At 49.4% G+C, this 21205-nt stretch overlaps 1 protein-coding gene across 9 annotated transcripts in view; it reads left to right on the forward strand.

Moving 5' to 3' along the window:
* PPP1R12B (protein phosphatase 1 regulatory subunit 12B) overlaps positions 1-21205 on the forward strand; it is an 85633-nt gene that overhangs the window by 36332 nt on the left and 28096 nt on the right. For 6 of the 9 annotated variants that reach the window (XM_090124658.1, XM_090124656.1, XM_090124659.1 and 3 more), the window contains exons 13-19: positions 560-745; positions 1266-1451; positions 12018-12108; positions 12547-12717; positions 13368-13551; positions 14094-14206; positions 14710-14754. In XM_090124658.1, coding sequence (XP_089980784.1) covers positions 560-745; positions 1266-1451; positions 12018-12108; positions 12547-12717; positions 13368-13551; positions 14094-14206; positions 14710-14754 — 976 coding nt within the window. The remainder of the gene's footprint in view (positions 1-559; positions 746-1265; positions 1452-12017; positions 12109-12546; positions 12718-13367; positions 13552-14093; positions 14207-14709; positions 14755-21205) is intronic. The other 3 variants (XM_090124660.1, XM_031608594.2, XM_090124661.1) reach the window with 2 other exon arrangements.

A 21205-nucleotide genomic window follows, 5' to 3' on the forward strand; every position in this document is an offset into this window, starting at 1 on the left:
TTAAACTGGCAAAGTATGCATTTCCTTTGCTCATTCTTGAATACTTTGGGACAATTTTGGTAGTGATTGTTCCAGATACAGAGTTTGTGCCATGTGTGCCCCATTGGAGCCTGAACTGATATCTTTTAGCCACTGAAAACAGGTTTTTAAACCTGGAAGTCCCAGGCATCGCTGGGAGGCAATGCAGCCAGGCCTGCTGCTGTCCCTCGCTCCTTCCCTGCTCCCAGCAGAATGATCCTTGCTCATCATCCCCACCATTCCCCATACACAGCATCACTCTGCGTGCAGCTTCTGCCACGGCAGGACTTCTCCCTTCCCTGATCTTCCCTGTTATTCTCTCCTTGGAGCTCAGCTGGGCTTATCTGAAAGGTGTGCTGTCTCACCAGCCTGCGTGCGGCTGACCTGCAGCATCTCCGGTGTGCCCTGATCTCCTTGCTAAGGAGTAATACTTTGCTAAGATGTAATGCTCACTCCCTTTTCAGCTGCGAGCTCAGCTGTGGGGATGTTCTGTTGAATGTTTACTGTGCTCTGAAGGACCTGATTTTGTGATGTTTTACAGTGCTTCATTTGGTAGAAGTAGTGACCTCAGCAGTCCCTACATTTCAGCCAGTCGCAATACATCTCTAGCTACCTCACCCACTGCCATTGGTTCATCTACCTCACTGAGCACCCCGTGGCAACCTGCCTCTGCCTGCCCCACACCTCTCGGTGCGAACACTTCTGCATCCACCTGCCAGCACACCAGGTAACAGCTGAGATAACGCTGCACAAAGTCAGCACTTGGGTTGGAAGTTCTCAATTCTGGATTATGGATTGGAAACGTACTTCCATACGGGAACTGCTGATAAGAGATTGCAGTGTGGTTGCAATGGACAGTTTCAGTGGCGTGTTTGCAGCAGGATGCAGTTAGCAGCCCATGTGTGAGTTCAGCTTCACACTCCTCCTGCCCTGCTGCAGTGCCACGGCGCTGCTCGGGCTGCTCTCCAGCATTCAGCATACAAGCTCTGGAGTTCATTCCTTCTGCCTATTCACCAGTTACATTTGCAGTAATTTTTGCTGCAGACGGGGATGTGGTCATTAACTCTGAATTCTTCCTGCTGATTCTTCTACACGTTTTTATAAACCGGTTTGAATGTGTGCAGTTCCCCCTGCTAACACCAACCCAGAACAGGGAGGATGAACTGCTGGTGCTCCCTTGAGGTGGTGGTCTCGGTTAGCAGTTGAGTTGACTTGCTTTGCTTTCCATTATGTCTTCTCTATTTCAGAGCCCCTTTCAGGCAACAAACTGATTCTGCCGTAGAGAAAAATACAGAGGGCCTCTCTGCTAGCACCCCCCTAGGTGTAATCACAAACCGTGCTGTACGCGGCTCTGCTAACGGTATTGCGAGTGCCGGTGCTGCCTCAACCACAGGAAAGGACTGCTCTGCTGAGGAAGCCAGGGAGCGCAGAAGGTCAGTGGGCAGTGCTGGGGCATTTGGTTCCAACTCTGTGGTCACATCTGGCGTGGCGGTGCTGGTGGGGTGGCAGAGCTGTTCCTCGGGTGCTGCGTGGAGCCGCAGGCTGCTGGCCCTGCTCTGCCTTCAGTGATCAGTTCAGAGCCTGAAGGTTGTGCTTAGTTTGGGGATTTGTCTGCTCGTCCTTTCAGCGTGTCTCAGCCTTTTCTTCGGTAGGCATCTCTGCTACTCATCTCAGTCTGAGACCTCTGTGTACAGGAGCAGGCAGCACTCACAGCAGGTTCTGTAGTGTGAGTCCCCTCCTAAAAAGAGCATTGCACTGAGATACGTTCAGACAAAGAGCATCCCTCTGCTAAGCCCAGTGGGGATGTCCTTGTACTGCTGTTAGTGGGGGAAAGCAAACGCTGCTGGAGCATGAGAAGTGTGATGCAGGTGAGAAGCTGCACTCCAGCAGCATCTGCAGCTTTCTGTTGGCTATGGAAGAAGACTCAGCATGGAGGTTGAAGTCTGCCCTGTGCAGCAGGGCTGTTCCAGCAGTAGCAGCACCTGGCGTCAGTCTGAATGTATGATGTTATCTTAAGACTGAGGAAGTATAAGCCTGGATCAGTTGATGCTCTTTTCAAAGGAAATTTACCATGTGCATTTAAGTACAGAGTATCAAGTGATCCCGTTTATTCCTGCAAGCAGGTAAACTTTTGCAGGCTCTGTCCCTGCAGTCAGCCATGGGACCCTCCAGCACGCAGAGCACGTGCTTGCTGTGGGCTTCTCCCTGCTTCAGATGCAGCAGATCCAAGAAAGAAGGCTGCTCTGTGCTGTTGGAAAATAGACTTGTAAGGCTGTCCAGGCCCTTTTTTTTTCCAGAGCTAACCCAGGTAATGCTTGGAAGGCACTGCAGGCTGAACCGCGTTCATCAGCTCTGTATGCAGGGAAATAATTGGATGTACCTTCTGCAGCTTATCATTTTGGGTCTGTAAGGACGCTGAACGTTTACTGCTTGGAGTGCCTCTGTGTGCTCCTGGGCCTTTTGCTGGCGGTCAGTTGACTCGGTGTCATTTGCAATTGAATTGAGATGAGCTGCCAAAGGATACTTCTGGTGCAAAGAGACCATGCCAGAGCACAGAGTGTGTATTGTGCTCTGTGTTCACACTTCAGACCTTCTCATGACTCTCTATTCCCTATCTCTATTTTGGCAAACCCAGAATAAAGCCGCAGAGGCTTTGGATTCTTCCCAGGAGAAATGGTCTCTGCAACCCCCCCCCGGACTTCTGGCACTGTCTGCAGGCACAGAACCTGACTGACAGTACTTGTAAATGCCAAAAAGAGCATCTATTAATATTACTGCATTGGCATTTATTGCCACATCAGTTCCTATAAATAATATAGGAGATCTGTTTGTCTCCTGCGTTCTTCCTATTAGTGACCCATCTCTTATGAATTATGCTAATGCAGAGGTAAAAGCCAGAAAATTCCTCCCACCTTCAGGAGAAGCTTTGAAACTGCTGAGCAAAAAATGCAGCAGTGATGCGTTGTGCTTAAGGGCAGAGGAAACCTCGTGTGTGTGTCTGTTCTAAGAGCAGGATCTGCTGATGGGGTAACTGCCTGCGTGCACTGAACTAGGAAATGTGCTCTTAGAGAAACAGGAGAGGTCACCTACATGGGGAAGGCTGATTTTGGAAGGAGGCCGAGTTCAGAAAAACCAAATGAAAAAGGAAAACGGCAAGCAGTTGTCAGGGAAGCACTGTATGGATTTCAGTTCCCACCGGCAGCTGTTGTAGTAGCATTTGGTCTGCTTCAGTGTTTCCAAAGCTCCAGCTTTCTCTTAGCAACAAAAACATAAACAAGCTTATCGTCTAATATTAGATCACAGGGATGTCTTAGAACTTGGAGCCTTAAATTATCCGTGCGGAGCCAAAGGTTAAAGCAGCAGACTGTGAGGTGTGGGGAGGGGTGAACAGCAGAGCGCTCCATGCTGCTGTTTGGCATCCTCTGCCAGCCTGCAGGTTGGCCCTGACCCACCATAGCATTTCCTCGGGGGTGTTTCACCCCCATCTCCTTCCTGGCTCCCAGCTTTGGTCAGGTAGCTGAAAATCACGTGAGTCCAACATCAAAAAAAAATTGGGGAGAAGAGAAAAAAGCAGGAGGCAGCACAGGAGCGATGCGTGTGCTGGCAGAGCACAGCCCTGCTGGAGCTGCGAGTGCAGCAGTGCAGCCGCTCTGCATGCAGGGCTCACACGGACCCAGCAGCCCCCCCTCGTGCTGCAGCACTGCAGTGTGCTGTGAGCAGCTTGGAGGATTGCCATCCTCCCCAGCCAGTCGTTGTGCACGCAGTTGCTTTCTTCTCTCCTGTGGGCTCTTTGCAGGCAGTGCTGGGCGATGCTGTTGGGCTGTTTTGGTGAGCAGTCTCACGTTCCAAATGCATTTGTGCAGCTGAGTGCTGAGCAGCCCCGGCTCCGAGGGTGTCACAGACACGGGGGTGCTGTGCACAGAGCATCTCCTGCCCGTCCTGTTCTTCCCAGTGCAGACTGACACCTTTCTGGTTCCTACGTGCTGCCACCAGCTGCTGGGGGCTCAGGGAGTCCTGCTGCCTGCAGGCTGCTGCTGCCCGGTCTCCTTTATGCAAGAGGACAGCGGCCTCTAGTGCTGGCAGCCCCTCTGCAAGGCTCTGATCTCATCCTTGCAGTGCTGGGGCCACCACCTGGAATGCAGTGTGCTGTGAGATGTGCAGCTGTGCTCTGGGGGCTCACGGCCTCACCTGCGCCTGCTGTGCAGCTCCCAGGGCATCGCACAGCCCGTAGGATCATTGAATCAGTAAGGCTGGAAAAGACCTCTGAGCTCCAGCCATCAGCCATCACCTCCGTGCCTGGATATGCAGACCAAGAACTCTTTACCCAAGAATGCAGGGCACTGAGCACCTCTGTGCTCAGTTCTGTGACCGCTTTAACAGGAAATTCTTGAATTGAAGCCTTGTCTGTTTGGGTCAGAATTAGGAATTTAATTTGTCCTTCCTCTTTTTTCTTTTTTTTTTTCCCCATTCACTTTGTTGCTCCCCCCATTCACAGTGTTCTTCCTGTTTGTCAGGAAGGTTGCAGCGAGGTGGTGGTGCTCACCATCAGGAGAGCTGATAGAGATGGGAAGCAGTGTCTGCTTTACGCACCCAGGGCAGATTTTCAGATAGATAAAGGTAAGAGTGAGGTGGGCTCATTTCCTGGGGGCTGTGCTCAGTTTAGCATCTCGGCCTCTAAAGTTTCACCTAGAAATGTTTTTGGAGGAAAGTTCACTGACGTGCAAGGTAAATGTGCCTGGCAAATATTTCTCTTTTCTGCTTTGTTCCCAAGAGGAATCCATTCTTCATTCTAAGGATCCAGCTGCTAATTATAGTAGTGTATATTAATAATATATTAATATCTGAATCCTCCTCCACCAGCACTATTAGATGAACAGTTTTTGGCAAGTCCTTCAGTCCTTTTGCCTCGTGATTCCTGTCCTGTCCAAATTCAGAACTTGACTCCTCCAGGGTGAGTGGGGCTGCCTGATACGTTAACCCTTCTTATTTCATAAAACAAAACCACGATGAGATCCTGGTCTCTTAAAGACTTAAACCGTGGAACTTGAACTCAAGAGGTGCTTAAACATCAGTGGGGAGGAACCGATGGAGAAAGCTGTGAGTGCTGTGTTGCTGCCACGTCGTCCTGTGACAGCAGTGCTCGTCTCATCATCCTCATCGCTGAGTGCTCACAGTTCCCTGGGCAGCCCGAGAGCTGGGGTAGGGGAAGCTCCCATCTGTGCCAGGCAGGGGAAAACAAAAAGTTAAAAGGTCCTGTGAAGAAGTGAGCAATCATGCGGCACCTGCTGCTGAAAGCCTTTATCTGCCCTGCTTCTGCAGCTAATCGCTTGCAGATAAAGTTGTCCTTTTTTTAAAGGGCTGCTGGTGCAGATGACGTGGGAGGGCAGGAATTCTTGGGGCCGCTGGGTTTTCCATGTTGGGAAGCAGCGCGGTTGCTGCTGCTGTATCAGAAATCAGCCTGCATTTTTATTTGGAAAAAGGTCGGGGTGTGGGATGGGGTCACTGCTGAGCCTGCCTTCCTGCGGGGCGGGCGAGCAGGTGTGTGCTCAGCTGCCCACGGCTGATGCTGTGCTCAGGGGAAGGAAGGGAATTTTGGCACTTGAATGGGGCGGAGGAGCTCAGGGTGGAGGTTGGCCTGCTAACTCCAAGCAGGAATATATGCGGGATCCTCCAGGAATGGGCAAGGAAATGAAGCAGGCACTGCTTGAGCTAAGCAATGTAACAGCAGCCTGACAGCATGGAGCGAGCAGAAGGTAAAGCTGCCTTTCCTCGTCCCTTCCTACATGCAGAATTTGTGCGCGATTCCTCCTTCGATTCCTCCTTCCCTACTAATCCTACCCACTAATGTGTTCCACAGATTTAATTATTGAATCTAATAGGAACTCTGTTCATGGGTTCCAGCTCCATCTGCATACCATCACCTGGGCTTCAGGGTGTGGGTGTTTGCTGATCAGGATTCTGACGCATCACGGTGCCCCAAACTGGCACTGAAATGAGGAGTGAACCTGAAATGTTTGTGGTTGTGCTGTGCGAGGGTCCGGCTGGGAGTTTGTTTAGCACAAAGTCAGCTGTTCTGCCAAATCCTCTGCTCCACAGCACCGACCCGCGGATGCTAAAGGTGGAGGAGCAGGCGAAGCCAAGCAGTGACCAGGGACTGCTCCAGAACGAGTTTTTGAGCCAACTTAATAAATCTTCTGTTCCCAAGAACAGCGGAGTCATGAAATTGAACCAGAGCCTCTGGCACACGCTAAGAAATTGCAACCTTAGCTCAGTAGGAAATGGGAATCTGTTATACATTATTAACATTCGGTGATGTTTTCAGTAATTGAGCCGGGCTGATTCATGCCTGCGTGCATCCCTTGAACCTCTGCAGGCAGCAGCTCGGTGCCTCCTTCCACGGGGTGGCAGCCGAAGGCTGTGCAGTGCTGCCAGCCAGCGGAGCGCTTTGCAAAGGCTTCTGTAGCTCAGCAGCTGAGTGCTCCTCATGGCCAGCAAGTTGTGTGGGTTTGGTGGCTGCGAAAGGCAGTTTGGCAGGTAAGATTTGTGTTGAGTGCATTTTATTCGAGAACGTCCTGCCTTGTCTCAGCATGGAAACCAACTTTTGGGGAGGCTGTCATAGGACTGCTCAAGGTTTAAAATGTCACGTTCCACTGTTTGAGTTGCTGCTTGCTTCAGAAGGAGAGCACAATACGAGGGAGGTAAGGCACGTGCAGCTCTGCCTGCCTGCTGCAGGAGATGGGGTTGCATCCCTCCCTGTTTTGTGCAGCTGTTTTTAAACACAGAGGTTCATCCTCTGAGCCCTGCAGACAGCGGTGTTTGTTGTCCTGTGATGCAGTGATGCACTGCTCAGCGATGGGTGTTGGCACCCAGCGTGCTGAACACAAACCAGTTTCCAGGTATTCCAACCTGGAAGGCTTTGCTCTTGTGAGACTGCAGCTCAGCAGGGAGGACGTCTTGCTGGCTTGCTGCATCTTGGCAGCACTCTTCGCTTTTTTCTTGCAGAAAAAAAAAATCCTGAGTTATTTGTTGTTGTTTCAGAAAAAGGGGAAATGTATCCACTAGATATCTGGAAGGATCTAGATTCAGAGCACCAGCAAGCCGCCCCCAGACAAGGGTGTCAATTTCAGGTCCGTGATCACTGTGATGCTGAGGGTCCTCCGTTGATACAGAGTGAAAGCATTGATCATCTGAAAGCTTCCAGCCTCAGTGCTGTGTCCCCTTGCTCCAGACGTGGCTCCAGAGGTGGCAGCACTGATTTTCCTTTCCTTGCAGAGGAAACCCAGGGCACGTGGGGCTGAGGGGAGCAGCAGGGCTGGGTGAGAGCACCTCTCGTTGCTCTGCAGCACAGCAGTGCAGCCTGCAGAGGGCTGGCGTTGAGCTGGCTGCCCTGCAGGAGCAGCACGCAAGGAGATGAGCACAGGCAGAGTGGAAATGCTTCTGGAGCATCAGCTGCCATGCTGTAACCTCAAGCCATTGCAAACATGGCATCAAAGCTGAGTTTTGAGGAGGGATAAAGGGGCTTGTTGTGATTAACAGGTGAGGAAGATCACCAGTCTCATAATCTCTCAGATCAGCACCTGAATGCGTTGGGCAAAGTGAAGCTGTCACAGATAGAGGAGTTCATCCTGTGCTCGTTAACCTGCAAATCAGACTGAAAAGAGGTGATTGAAATTCAGGCTTTTGAGATTCGGTGAGCTGAAAATTCACAGTCCAGATTGGAACACAGTGACAGCTCTCAACAGCCAGGACCAGCATGGGAGGGAAGAGCAAAGGCCTGGAAATGGGAAATGCTGAGAGGAGCCTTTTCAGGACAGCTGCAGAGTGCTTTTAAGCGTGTGGTTCTGAAATCTTGTTATCCTTTTGTCCTCTGCTTATTGAATACCTCAGTGTTGTCTGGCTGCCCCCCTCATCCCCACTCCATCCTTTGCAGTCGGATGTGTCATCCTTCTCTCCTGCCTGTCGAATGCTCTTGCTGCATTATAGCTGTCATTGTTTGATGGCAACTTCTGTGATAAAAGTTTCCATTGGCTGTGAGCTGATGCTCACACAACATGTTAGCATGGGGATAAGCAGCAAAGAGGAGAAACCTGTAGTTGGATGTGAGTGCAGGAGAGCGTGCTGCCCAGCTGTCCTCGTGTAACTATCAATGATTGATTTGCTGCTTTAACATCTAACTTAGGGAACTGCATTTTGGAACTGCTGCCAGTGTTGTTTCCTATGAAACCTGCTCTTGCTGCTCTTCCCTGCCCAGTTTCTGGATAGTTCCTTAGCTAATGGCAGGTTTCCAGCCTGTAGGATTGCATTGCTGGGATGCTGTACTTTTCCAGTCGCTTCCAGAGGAGCTGTATCAGTGCTTCCGATTTTCTCTGGGCTTTTCTTCCATCCTTTGATCACCATACAGCTACACAGATCTGTGCAGTAAGGACGTTTGAAACGCCTGCAGGGTTTTGAAAGTGGTCTCGTGCTTTTGCAAAAAGCTTTTCCAAACATGTTGATAGGCTGGATAGGATGGGTTGCCATCTGTATGCTAACAAATGGCCTGCGGGAAGCCCAGCCTCCCAGGGCTGGAGGAATCATAAGCCTCGTCCTGGCTTCTGATATGGCCTCTGGTGTTGTGTCTGGGAGTGCAGGTCGGACTCTGGCCTAGAAGGAGGATTTGAAGTGAGGAATCAGGGGGTCACCATCACATCATCTGTGTGTCCGTTAGCAGAGGTTGGCACTTCTTATTCTGCACCATTCACCCTGTGCGTGGCAGTTGTCCCTCCATGGCATCTCCTTTCTCTGCAGCACAGATTCTCTATTGCGGATTTGGTGTTGCATCCTTGATTTGGCAGCTTGGATATCCAGGCTGTCATTTGCCCTACTTGGCCTCTACTTTCTATTCATGTTTCATTGCTGCTACTTGAGCTGCTGGTGAGCGGTTGGGATCCGTGTTTGTGTCATAGTGCCCCAATTAAAAGAATTAACAGTGAAAATTGGTGGTTTTTTGCAAGGAAACACAACGTGTTGGGTCATTTCTGTAAAGATCTGCATGGACCATATGATATTTGCTCAAGTTAGTGGGATGGCAGAGAGAGTGCACTTCATTAAGCATCTTATTACTTAAAAATCAAAATCTCTGTGATTGTTTATGTGCCACTTTTGCTGTCTGTCTCCTTCAGCTTGCTGTGATCTGCAGTTCTTCTGCTTTGCAGAGCAGTGCATTGCTCTTCGTGCAGCACCCAGCCCAGCCCTGCTGTGTGGCTGCATCCCAGCTTGCTGCCTCCTTTCAGTCACTCCTGCAGGTGTGGTGTCTGCTGTTTGCATCTGAAATGGTGCAGCACAGCCACCTTCTTTCATCACTAAAGAAACAGGCTGTGGCTGCTTCCTCAGAGAAAGCAGCAGCGTCGCTGTGCAGTGGCTCTGCTGATTGGTATCAGAAAATTCGTTTCCCTCGTGCTTGTAAAATGGCCTTGGGTGAGCTCCGAGCAGCAGGGAGTTGTGCAAATGGAAACCAGAAGCCAGCAGTCGATGGAGCTGCAGCCCCGGCTGTGCCGCCCTGCCTCGCAAAATGTGCTCCTCTGAATGTGAAGTCACTGCTCAGGTTGGGTGCAAAGTTGTTAACGATGCTTTAAAATACTCCTGTTTTTCATAAATTCTGGAGGAGCGGAGGGGAGGTGTGGGAAGGAGCAGCAGTGAGAGACAGGCTGTCATTCCTCTTGCTGCGCTCTCGCATGCTGTGTCTGCGCTGTGCTGAGTGCAGCAGTCTCACCTTGCTCACACGAAGCAGGAGCATTCCTGGGAAATCCCAGCGTTCTCCCAGCACCAGGTCGTGTGTGTTGGGTCCTCCCTCTGTGGGCAGAGAGTTGTTCTGCTCCTTCCTCGCTGCATGCATCCTGTGCTCTCACCGCTGAACCCTTCAGTCCTCCAGAGCAGGAGGTCCAAGTTCCTCCAATGCAAAGCCAGTGCTGTAAGCTGCCCACCTTGCTTAGCTACACCACGACTTGATAGGTGTGTTTCAGGATATTTTGGTTTTACTACTGCTCTGAGTTTAGCTAGCAGTATATTTTACAAATGCACTCTTCCTGTAGGTGGCTTATTGCTTCTGGATGCTCTGCGAGGAGCAGCTATCCTACTTGTGTCAAAAGCTGCAGAAAGTGCTTATTGTTTCCTTAATGTGCCATTACCTGGGCAGCCTATTTGCACAGCATAAAGGGGAGCAAAGAGAGCTACTTGTCTACAAAATTAGGAGCCGCAAAGCTTTTGCACATCAAACAGCAGGTTTTTGTTCATGAAGCAGCAAATTCTTAGGAGGCAATCATTGCTCTGAATTTTAGGCACTTCCACTGTTGGAACATCCATCACAGCTAGTGTTTCTGTCTGGGTAATCAATGGGAAGAAATGAGCTGCTCTGCAATGCACTCACATGATCAGCTCTTGCTGAAGGTGATGAATTGCACCCTGGCAGTGCAGTTCAGTGTAGGCAGCCCAGCTGTGGACATCTCCATTGCAGCCATCTCCCACAACACGACTCATCGCCTGCAGCCCCAGCATGGGTGGGCCTTCAGCCTCCTGTGCGCTCAGAGCAGCTCAGGCCCTGGCTTATCAGCTGGAAGCACACCGTGGTTGCTGGGTTGGTTTCTTCCAGCTGCCGCATTGACCCTTAGGTGCAGAGAAGAGCCCCCATGGAAGTACCTCTGTGCAGCCAGGGGAAGCTCCATTAAGTGATCTAAGCTGGGAGGGACCTGAAACTCCAACCCCTGCCATGAGGGCTGTCAGCTGCTGGGTCACACTGCCCAGGACCCCATCCAGCCCAGCCCTGAATGCCTGTGGACACACACAGCTCTCTGACAGCCTTTGATGGGGAGCCTCTGCTCAGTGCTGCCAGCCACGCGCCTGCTAAATCAGTGCTGGGATGAGGTCATGAAGAGGGGGTTTAAAGCTGTGGGGCAGATGATTTTGGAATGATTCAGCCTCTGGGATTCGTTGGTAGTGCAGCAAAGTCTTTCTGATCTTTCTGATAAATTGCTGGATCAGATGAAAAGTCTGCTCAGCCCATTACGTTACATGGGAAAATGGTCTGCAGAGGGCAAACCAGGCAAAGAATCCCAGGGCAAATGAACTGTATTCCTCGATAGATCTTTATCCCTTTCTTGGCTAATTACCTGTCTACATCTTTGATGCTCTGCTAACCTGTGGCAGTGATAGACCTACAAAAGAACATTTCATTTCAGACACTCTGGTTCTTCTACTGTGAGACGGCGTTAATCATCGTTCCCCATTAGCCAGGCTGAGGAATCCAATCTAATTAATCTTACCTAAGATGGAAGCCAATCCACCGGTATGGAAATGAGCCTCACCGCTGTGCTCTGCTGCAGCACTGCTGAATTCCTCTTAAGTTCCTCCTCTGTGAGCGCCTGTGCAGAGTTCAGTTAAGATATTTTCATGTGAATAATGCTGAGATCTCCCGGGTTTAATGAAATCAGTGGTGGCACAAGCTCTGTGGTAGCTGTGTGCTCTTCGGGCTCGTTTTACTCCGGTGCATGGAGGTCATTTCTTTCCTTCCTTAACCCTTTCCACCGCGTTCCTCTGTGTGATGCCTGCAGTTCTGCTGCTTTCTGCTGTGATGGGTTTCATACTGATGAAGGCAGCAGATTGCAGGGATGTGATGGTGAATATGATGCAGGAAGGAGGCTCTGAGCAATGTGCCAGTGCAGGATTTCTTTCTTGAGATCTACATCTGAGCAAGAGATGTTTGGTTTTCTTTTGCTAATGAGTGTAGGAAGACATGGATGGGGGTAAATAATACCCCAGTAGGAGGAGGTGATGTGTGCATTCCTGTATCCCCTGCTCATAGCAAGGATGTCCCAGAGCAGTGCTGGCAGACAGAGCTCAAAGGATGTTCGTAGATACGAAAGAGACTAATAGCCCTGGAGCTCAGTGAGTCGGGAGGGCAGAACTCCTGCTTTTATTTCTGTTTTAACCTCTTTTGCCTTTTTTTGTTGTTCCTTTCCCCGCAGGTCATACCTGACCCCGGTGCGGGATGAGGAGGCGGAGTCGCTGAGGAAGGCGCGATCCAGGCAGGCCCGGCAGACCCGCAGGTCCACGCAGGTGAGGGGTGGAAATGGGGGAGAAGAGCTGCTGTGTGAAGAAGCAAGGCTTGTGCTGTTAAATGACTGCTTGGTGTGGGGGCCTTGTCTGCCCCGACAGCGCTGGGGAGATCCTGATAAAAATACACAGAAGGAATTGTTACAAAATACTCCTCCGAGCTCATGGAAGTGAGAGTACAAAGTCCTCGTTTCTTCAGAACAGCAGAATAGCTGCCTTTTAGTTGGTAGCTTGATCGTGAATGCTTGGGTTGCTCTGACACTGTGCTTACGCTGAGAAATGTGGGAAAGGCAACACAATGCTTTTCTTCGTGTTGGCATGGCGTTGAGGCCCACAGGCACAGGTCGGCCGAGCAGAAGCCCGCAGAGCACCTTAAATTTGCTGGAAGAGCTGAAGTGTAATTGCACAAATTAAGAAATGCTCGCTTCTCTTTGTTTGCAGGGTGTGACGCTGACGGACCTGCAGGAGGCAGAGAGAACCTTCAGCCGCTCCCGGGCAGAACGACAGGCTCAGGAGCAGCAGAGCGAGAGGGCTGAGAGCACGGAGCCTGCTGAGGACAGCAGTGAGAGGCAGGAGCCCCGCACACGGTGGAGCAGAAATACAGACGAGGAGGTGAACCTCCTGCCTGGCCTCTCATTGCTTGTGTTGATGAAGCATTTAGGCTGTTTATTTTAAGGGGACGGATGTGCTGGGAAGATGCTGAGGGTTATCCTTGCCTCGGAGGGGTTGCACGTATGAGGGTTGTGTTCCTTTGCTCTCCCCAAGAATTGCATTCCTCTATTTCTCACCAGAAAGCAGAACTGTAAATCACAGAAGTGGAGTGAGAAGACTAATGGTAGCATTGTTGCCTGGATCCATGCTTACTGTGCAGATTGGACTGAGGCTTTCTCCTTCCATCATAGCACAGATATTCTGGGTGCAGTGAAAAGCTGGGTAGCCCAGTGCTCTCCCTCTTCCATCACTCCTGTTTTTTTTCACTCAATCATTTGTTTCTGCGATAACTCATTTGTTGTGTGACTGGCAGTAGGGGCAAAGGCAGTAATCCTGGGCTTCCTAGCAGAGGGGCTGTACAGTGTTTATGTACATAGCTGTACAGTGCTGTTAATGGTTGTTCCAGTCTGTATCTGACCTGGTGGATGGAGCTGATGGCTTTCAGCAGTGGTGAAGGAAATATTTCCCTCTGAAAGGTTACTCAGCTGCCTGAAGTCCCAATCTTCTGCTTCCTTCTCGTTTTGCCAACTTGTTGTTGTGTCTGTTTATAGGCTGTCTATCAGCGATTAAGGTGCCCAGCGCAAGCAGACAAACCTACAACACCTGTATCTCCTTCTACGTCAGCTCCTCTCCTTTATACAAGCTCTTACCTAACTCGAACAAATAAGTATCTGGGTCTTGACTCTGTGAATCCAGCAGACTTCAGAGCTGCAGCCACAGAGATGGAGAAGAACGGTACGTGCTCAGCAGGAGGAGGAGGTTGGAAGCTCAGGGGTTTTGATGAGTTTCAGAACTTGCAGTGCATAAAGTCACTAAGTTTACGTGTTCTGAGGGGTGCAGTATGGGAAGCAGCCATCTCAAAAAACAGATGTTATGTGTTAATAATGCAGGGTAAAGCCCACTGCTTGTAGAAGAGGAGGATAGAAGAGTTTTCCATTTTGAACAGCTAACTAACATGAGTCTATGTCGTATTTAGATCTTAGAGCTGGGGCACTGATTCTGCTACTGTAGTTTGTCCTGAGAACAGCAGTACGCTGTGCTGATCTGGTGAGAGCTGACAGGCAGTGTAATCTCTTTGGTTTTGGATAAAAGAAGGAACGTGAGTAGCCAGATGTAGCAGGGCGCTCTGATTCCATTTTATCTGGTTTACTCACTGCTCTGTAATGTAACACAAGCCAGAATGACCTTGATTGGCTTAGAGAGAAAGAAACGTAGTGCCTTAGCAGGAGTGCAGATGTAATCACTGAAACCAAAGCAGTCTGTCTTTGCTTGGCTAGAGTGCGAAGACGCAGACCTGGACGACAGGTCCCCAAACAAGCAGTCGATCCGAGAGAGGCGGCGGCCAAAAGAGAGGCGAAGAGGCACTGGCATCATTTTCTCAACAAAAGATGTGAGTTTGGGTTCCTTAGAGAAGTGAAACTGGCTTTGTAATATTTTGAGTGAATTTCCTTCCAGTTCCACGCTTAAGATTTTTTTCCAGATCAGTTGATTTCCCTTTGGTCCATCCTTCTCTAGCTCCTGTTTCAGACTGGCACTCCAGAGCAATCACATCACCCTTTGGTCCATGTAAAATCCAAGAAGCAGGCCCTGAAAGGCCTGGCTTTTCTTTTAACGAGTCTTCAGGAGCACTCAAATCACAGTAGCAGTCTTGAGAGTAATGCTTTCTCCACTACTCAGGTCTTCTAAATGGGCATTGGGTCACCTAACGTTACCTGATGATCAGCCAAAAGCAGCTCGATGGGCACTTACTCACTTATTTTGATAGAAGTGTTCATAGCTGTAACATCAAATCATAAATAACATCTTGCTATGATATTAAAACAACAAAAAAAAAAGAAAGCGACACAACTGTTTCCAAGACTGCCTCATGATAGCATCTGCTTTTCATCCTAGGATGATGACGACGTTGATGGAAACGAGGAAGCGAAGGAAACTCGGGTGAGTGAAACCATCTCCAAACAGACAGTGCTTTGCTCCTGAGTGCTGGTGGCAGTAACTCTCCTGAGGCCATGTTTTTTCCTATGAGAAGCTCAGGAGCCAGCTGGCAGGGAGCTGGGAGCAGTTTGCTTACTGAAAGATGCAGAATATCTGCAGACCGACCCGAGTGCCAAAATCTGCTCCACACAGGAGAAAGTTGTGTTATGGAGAGAGCTGTCAGAGCAGTGTCTATGGAGCAGGGCTGCCAGGTGTCTCAAAGAGGCACAGCGTGTGACCTTGTGTCTCAGCATCATCCTGACCACATTGGTTTGGATGGCATGGTTTGTGTTTCTAAAATCTGTGCTCGTCGCCTCGTGGATTTGTTTCTGTGCAGGAGATTGTCTTGCCAAGCAACACACCAGAGATTGTTCTTTGTTCCTCTGTTATTGCAATAGTCTCATTATCCTCCAAGGCCCTCTCTTCATAATAATTGTTGAGTCCTTCCAAATTGACTTGGTTTCTTTTGTTGCTGTCTGTCTTTGTCTAAAACACATTTGAGCCTGACAACATGACTTACTCCAACATTGTTAAAGCTGAGTACATTTCCAGGCTCTCAAAGTGTGATGTGCAAACCTAGAAAAACAGTAAGCTGAAGGTTGCATGGAGGTCAGCCTGCTTGGGCACATTTAATCTTCAACAGAAACATTTAACTCAGAGCAGCTTCTCATGTGCTTTGCAATTCAGTACAGTGATGGAAGCATTTATTGGATTGAAAAGAAAATATTCTTGTTTTTCTTCTTCCTGTGTTTGGTCCAAATGGGGCGAAGTCGTGGTTGGACTTCTGGGGGTCAGAGCCTCACATGGAGCTGGGATGGCTCTTGGCACATCTGTGCCTTTCAGTGCCAGCCTTTGCTTTCCCAGTGCTTGCTTTGCAAGTGTGAAACTCGGGGTATTCCTTCCCATGGTGTGTGCTGGGTTAGGGTTACAGTACTCATACCCAGGTTTGTTAGGTCTTCCACTGAAGTCTGAATCTTTGGTGCAGTATATCATCCTTAAAATTGTTCTGGGATTTCCGTCATCTCACCTTGAGACTGAAAGAGATTAATCTTTAAATGTTTACAAAGTAAAACTAATAGGGGTGTCTCATTTTGTGCAGTCCTCCAGCACTGTTGCCTTGGTCACTCGTCCCCAGTTTATTTTACATTGAAGTCACTGACATTTCTGTGCTGCAAACTGCCCCTTGGGTTGGCAGGAGTCCCTGAGCAGCTGCTGGGACACAATTCGAGCACCAAGCAGCTAATGCAGTTCATTAATTTATCAGTAATAACTTGCTGTTCTGGACTGACAGGTGCAGCCATCATTGCTGTGAATCTGAATGTGGTAAAACGTCCCATTGCAGCCCCTCAAATCCCCCTGAGTTTGTGAGCAGCTTTTTTCTCCAGTGTTTGTGTGTTGGCTGCTAAGCAGACAGATTGCCAGGAGCCAAGCAAGGCCCTGCTTCAATTCCCTCTTCCAAACTGTGCAGCAGTGAGGTTCAATAAAGGCAAGGTAGGTGCAGTCTTTGAAAAAGGAGCAAAGATAAGTTGTTGTAATTCTCAGAAGTGGATGAATTATTTTGGCTGAGATTTGCAAACCCAGCGTGGGAAAGCAGCCCAGACTCTCTGGCTGAGTGGTAGGCAACTGAGAGCAGCCTCCTAATAGGATGTGTCAGGAAACCTTCATTTGTTTTGCTACCAGCCCTGCCTTTCTCCTTGTGATATGGACTGCTTGAATAGGTCGTGGAAAGTTGGAAGAGCAGACAAAGTTTTATTGTGGAATAAATGTTCAAGGGCAGAAGAGCTTTGGCTGGAAAAAGCCTCAGGGGAAGCAGTTCTAGGAGGGTTTTTTTGCATGGTTCCACTGGGAGGAATGTGTAAAGGAAAGAGCCTTTGTTGGGATGGGGCAGACCTGAGCTCGGGGCAGAGAGAAGGAGGGAGCTTGGCCTCCACCTGGGCTCTGCTTCTCCAAGTGAGAAGTTGTGAGAGTGCAGGGGGAGCTGAGCAGTGGGGGGGCTGCATGGGATGCCTGATGCCTGCACTGCTCACTGTGAGCCAGGGCTGTGGGGCAGCAGTGAGAACAGCATCACGGTGGGGTCAGCGTGTGCCAGTAGTGGGTGGTGGTGTGGGCACACATCCATGTTCCAGTGTGATTTTGGAGGGGGTTTCCATATCCCCGGCTCTTTCTGTCTTTGATTTACACCTGATGTCTGCCAGTGCTGTCAGCTAGCAGGAAAAACCGGGTCCAGTCTGGGAGAAAGCTGTTTCCAAGTGACATACTGAATATAACAGAAGAAGAATGATGTTTGCAATAATTTAGAGCATTTATCTACTTGTAGTCCTCTTTAGTGGCATTACAAGTGTGTCTCACCCATGTGGTACGCAGTTTCTCAGGGGAGAGCTTTAAATCCAGCAGAACGCGCTGAGCGCCGTGTTGGTGACATCCCAGCATTCCAGGCAATGAAAGTGTCAAGGAAAACATCTGTTTCCATGGACTTCCCTTGGGACGGTCTGTATGGCACAGCACAAAACCCAGACACGTTCATGGCGTTAACTTTGATGCAGGGGTAACACTGAAGCATGCAGCTGTGCACTATGGTCACAGTAAGGTGCTAAATAAGCCCCATTCTCAGCTCTTGGAGCTTTGATTGATGAAACATATTCTGCAAAAGTACTCTGCATTCTGCAAAACGCCGCCCAACCCGCTCTGATTCCTGACTGATTCCTTCCCTGCCTGCCTGTGTGCCTGACCTGACATCAGCACAGGTGAGGGCTGATAGAAACAGCAGCTCTCGTAGAAGGGCTGCATTTCTAAACTTGTTCCTGTGAGTTCCAAGGGAAGAGCAATGAACTGCAGGGTTCGTTATGCAAACTGAACGTCCTGATGTTGGAGCTGTTCCACAGTGTAGCTTTGGAGCCCTTATTTGGGGATGTCACATTTCTCTCCTGTATTTTTGCTTTTAGTGGCATTTTATCTCCCATGAAAACTTCCAATCCAGCTTTTCTATCTGTACTGTTTATCAAATCCATCTTTTAAAAAAGTTAAACGACCCAAAGGTCAGAAGCAGTTTCAGGTGGTGATGTTCCTTGCCTGTTACAGCCAGTCTGCACCTATCAGAGCCCTCAAGTCCTACCTCCCTCCATGGACCCCAGCCCTCTCTTGCTTCCTTTTCCCAGTCTGGCAGCACAGAGCGCAGCACCCTGCAGGCTGCTGTCATGTTGTGGACTGTCTTTTTAAGCTAAGAAAGGATCCCAGTCCTCTGCTTTCAGGACTCAGATTGCCTAATATGGTAAGGTATGTCTTTGCAGCCTGCTCTGTTTTGCTGAGATACGAGGGAAAATTGACTCATAAAAGGGAACAAAATAGGTGAACTTCTTGCCAGCTGATAAGAAAGGGAGATCTTTTAACCTAGGTGGCGTGCTGTGATGCTGCTCCTCGTACACCTCATTGCTGCCAGCCTGGGGTCCCTCTGGGGCAACGAGGATGCAGTGTTCCTGCTCATGAATGTTTACTTCTAACGTAGATGTGGTGAGATGAGGGAGCAGAGCCACTGGCCCACATCCCAGGTAACGGAGCTGTGGCTGTGCATCACTTGTGTGGCTGTGGTTAAGTTATAAAGGACTTAATTATGTGTAAAGGAAGACTCTGAGAGATTGGCTCTGTTTAGTCCTGTTTATAAACAAAATGCCGTAATAGGCTGTGTGTGCTGCAGTGAGAAGGGATCTTGAACATGTGCACAGCTAGCAGTATAAAGTTGGATCTAAAATAGCAGAAAATTGCTGCAAGAGCATGAGTTAGTGTTTTGGCATAGAGCTGAAATGTGGTGAAGAACATTTTTATTGCATTTGGAGTACCCTGGCTTCCTTGGGAGCTGGAAGGGGAAGGCACTACAGACACTAAGATTCATTCCGTATGCTTCTATAACATTTTTTTCACATCTGCACAGATGATTCTCCTCTGTTGGTTCTTAACATCAGTGTTTTGAGAAGAGTATCAGACTTGCTGTCTGCCATCCCTGGTGATACAGCATTGAAATCGTCAGCATGGCTGCCCAGTCCCTATTTACAGCTCTGGGAAAACACATTGTTTGTGCTCAAAGGCCAAGCAGTCCAAGTCTGCTATGCAGACTACAGGGTTACAGCTAAATACGTTCAGGTTAATTCCTGTAGTTCACCAAGCTGCTGAATTAGGAAGGTGTAATGTGAAGCAGTGTCCACGATGGAGGTGGGTAACACAAAACCAGCTGATGGCAGTCTGTGAGTCTCAGGGAGACGAAGCAAAGCAGCGAGTCCTCCAGGAAGGATTCACAAGGTCACAGAGCCATGACTATCCACAGTAACTTCATGCTTTAACTTCTTGTTCCATAACTTACTCTCACAATTTCAGTATAGTTCAGGGTGACAAATCTTTCATAGTTGTCAGCAAGTGATTGCTCCTGAAGCTGTGGAGCTGAGGTTAGCAATGGATCGGGTACCCAGCAGATTCCTTGGCTTTTGCTGGCACTGCTGGGAGGTCTGCTGACAGTTCCAGTTATCCCATTTCATCTCTGGGTTCTGTTCCTTTGCTCACACAGGAGCCGACTCACGTGTTTCCAGGGGTCCTTCTTCCTTCCCAGAAGGAGCTGGGAGCAGTGTGATGGTGCTGCATGGGCTGGCAGTGGGATCACTGCCGTATGTCTGCATCCCTGTGCTGTGTGATGTGGCTCCGGTGCTCCAGGACTGGCTGCAGGCAATGTGGTTGCTGGGCAAACCTAACTACTGTTTTCAGGCTGATCGTGTCTGTAATTTTTAATTTTAAAAACTAACAACATCTGTTTGTGCTTATACATATCCATGACACACTGAAAATTATGGAAGGGAGCGAGATTTCCATCTTCTGAAGTTCCCATAGCAGCCCTCCATCCCTGCTGGTTGTACCTCGTTGTCCATCACCTGCAGCCCTCAGTGCAGACATCTTTCCTGATGTTCTCCAGGAAAATCCAAGCTGTGGGATGGACGCTGTTATGTCAGGTGGGCAGGGTTGTCTGCCTTGGGGTGAGTTGTTCATGGGCAATAAGAGATGGCTTCAGGGGATGCAACACAAGTGTAGTGCACTCAGTGCTTCCTGCCCAGTGCTTCTCAGTGCTCTGCTGGCAATGCTTTCCTTGTGGCATTGAGGTGGGTAGTCCTGGTGGCTCGTGAGATGCTGAAGGAGTAAATGGTTCCTCTCCCAGATGTGTCCAGAAGGAGTGAAAAGCAGAAGCTGCGTTGCCAGATGGCTGAAAAGGAATGAAGAATAATCTGCATTTGTTTGGAAAACTGAACTCAGATTCTCTGGCAATAAAACGTCCTTTGGAAAACAGCACTGTAGGAAAAATTGCGTGTTCCAGTGACTCAAGGGTGGTGATGTTGTTTGTCACCCTTGTCTTTAAAAGGTCACTTTTTGTTCTGAGTTTATACCCTCCCACGTGCTTTTCTTCAAAAAGAAGCCTCCCATTTGGGAAGTGGCCATTTGCTTTTGGTCCTGGGCGTGCAGTTTCACTATTAGGAGTAACTCTGTTCGGCAGGAGCCTTCATTGTTTGGTGTGTCAGGATGTAGAATCCTTAAGCTGTAAAACTCCTTCCTGGCAGGGATTTGCCCCCAGCTTTGATTTTTCACGCCTCAGTATGTTTGCTTTACTCGCTCTGGTGGGCACCTCGCACACAGGGAGTGCTGAGCACTGTTTTTTTTAATAGACTTTTCTTTCATTACTCCTAGATTGCATCCTTGGGAGGGAACGTAACCTTCTGCACCGCAATCTGTTGCTGCTGTTGAAGGAAGGCCAGAAATAGCTTGAAACGTAGTTAGATAGCAATGTGTTGAAGCCACACGTTTGGTGGAGGATTGCATGGGTGAGCTGGCTGCTCCCAGGGCACAAAGGCCCCGTGGGCATGGAGGGGTGGGGGCAGTGGGACATGCACACGTTGTGCTGAACCTCTGTGTTACTGATCCATCCGATGTGACTCCAAGTGCTCAGAGTTTTATTTCTCCATGTCGTATCTCGGAAGGTCTCGTGGCTGGAAATGCTGTGTTTACATCTGGTTCTTATATTCCTGTTGGCCTTCTTCATTTCTCTGACACCGCCTGTTCATATTTGCGAGTTTCTGCTGCGTTCCTCTTTGCAGCTCACCGTGTGTTTGGGGAGGAGGTAATGGCACAAACCACTCACAGAGTGCAGCGCTGAACAACCTGAGCTGGAACGTATCGTGTTCTGACACTGCTTTGTCCTTCATGGGATGAAGTCACTTGATTTTGGCATCAGCAGTGCTCTGAGATGGACCTCGGAGTGGACGAGGAGCTCATCCCTCACACTGCTTTTCTGAGCAGAACACGGCACTGATGCTGGGAGTGGAGCCTGGCTGGAAAAGGAGCATGAAGCAGATGTGCTGTGCACAGCAGCCCTCCCCTGGCATGTAGG

Source organism: Phasianus colchicus, chromosome 25 (assembly GCF_987193195.1).
Source record: "Phasianus colchicus chromosome 25, bPhaCol1.hap1.1, whole genome shotgun sequence".
Classification (NCBI taxonomy): domain Eukaryota; kingdom Metazoa; phylum Chordata; class Aves; order Galliformes; family Phasianidae; genus Phasianus; species Phasianus colchicus.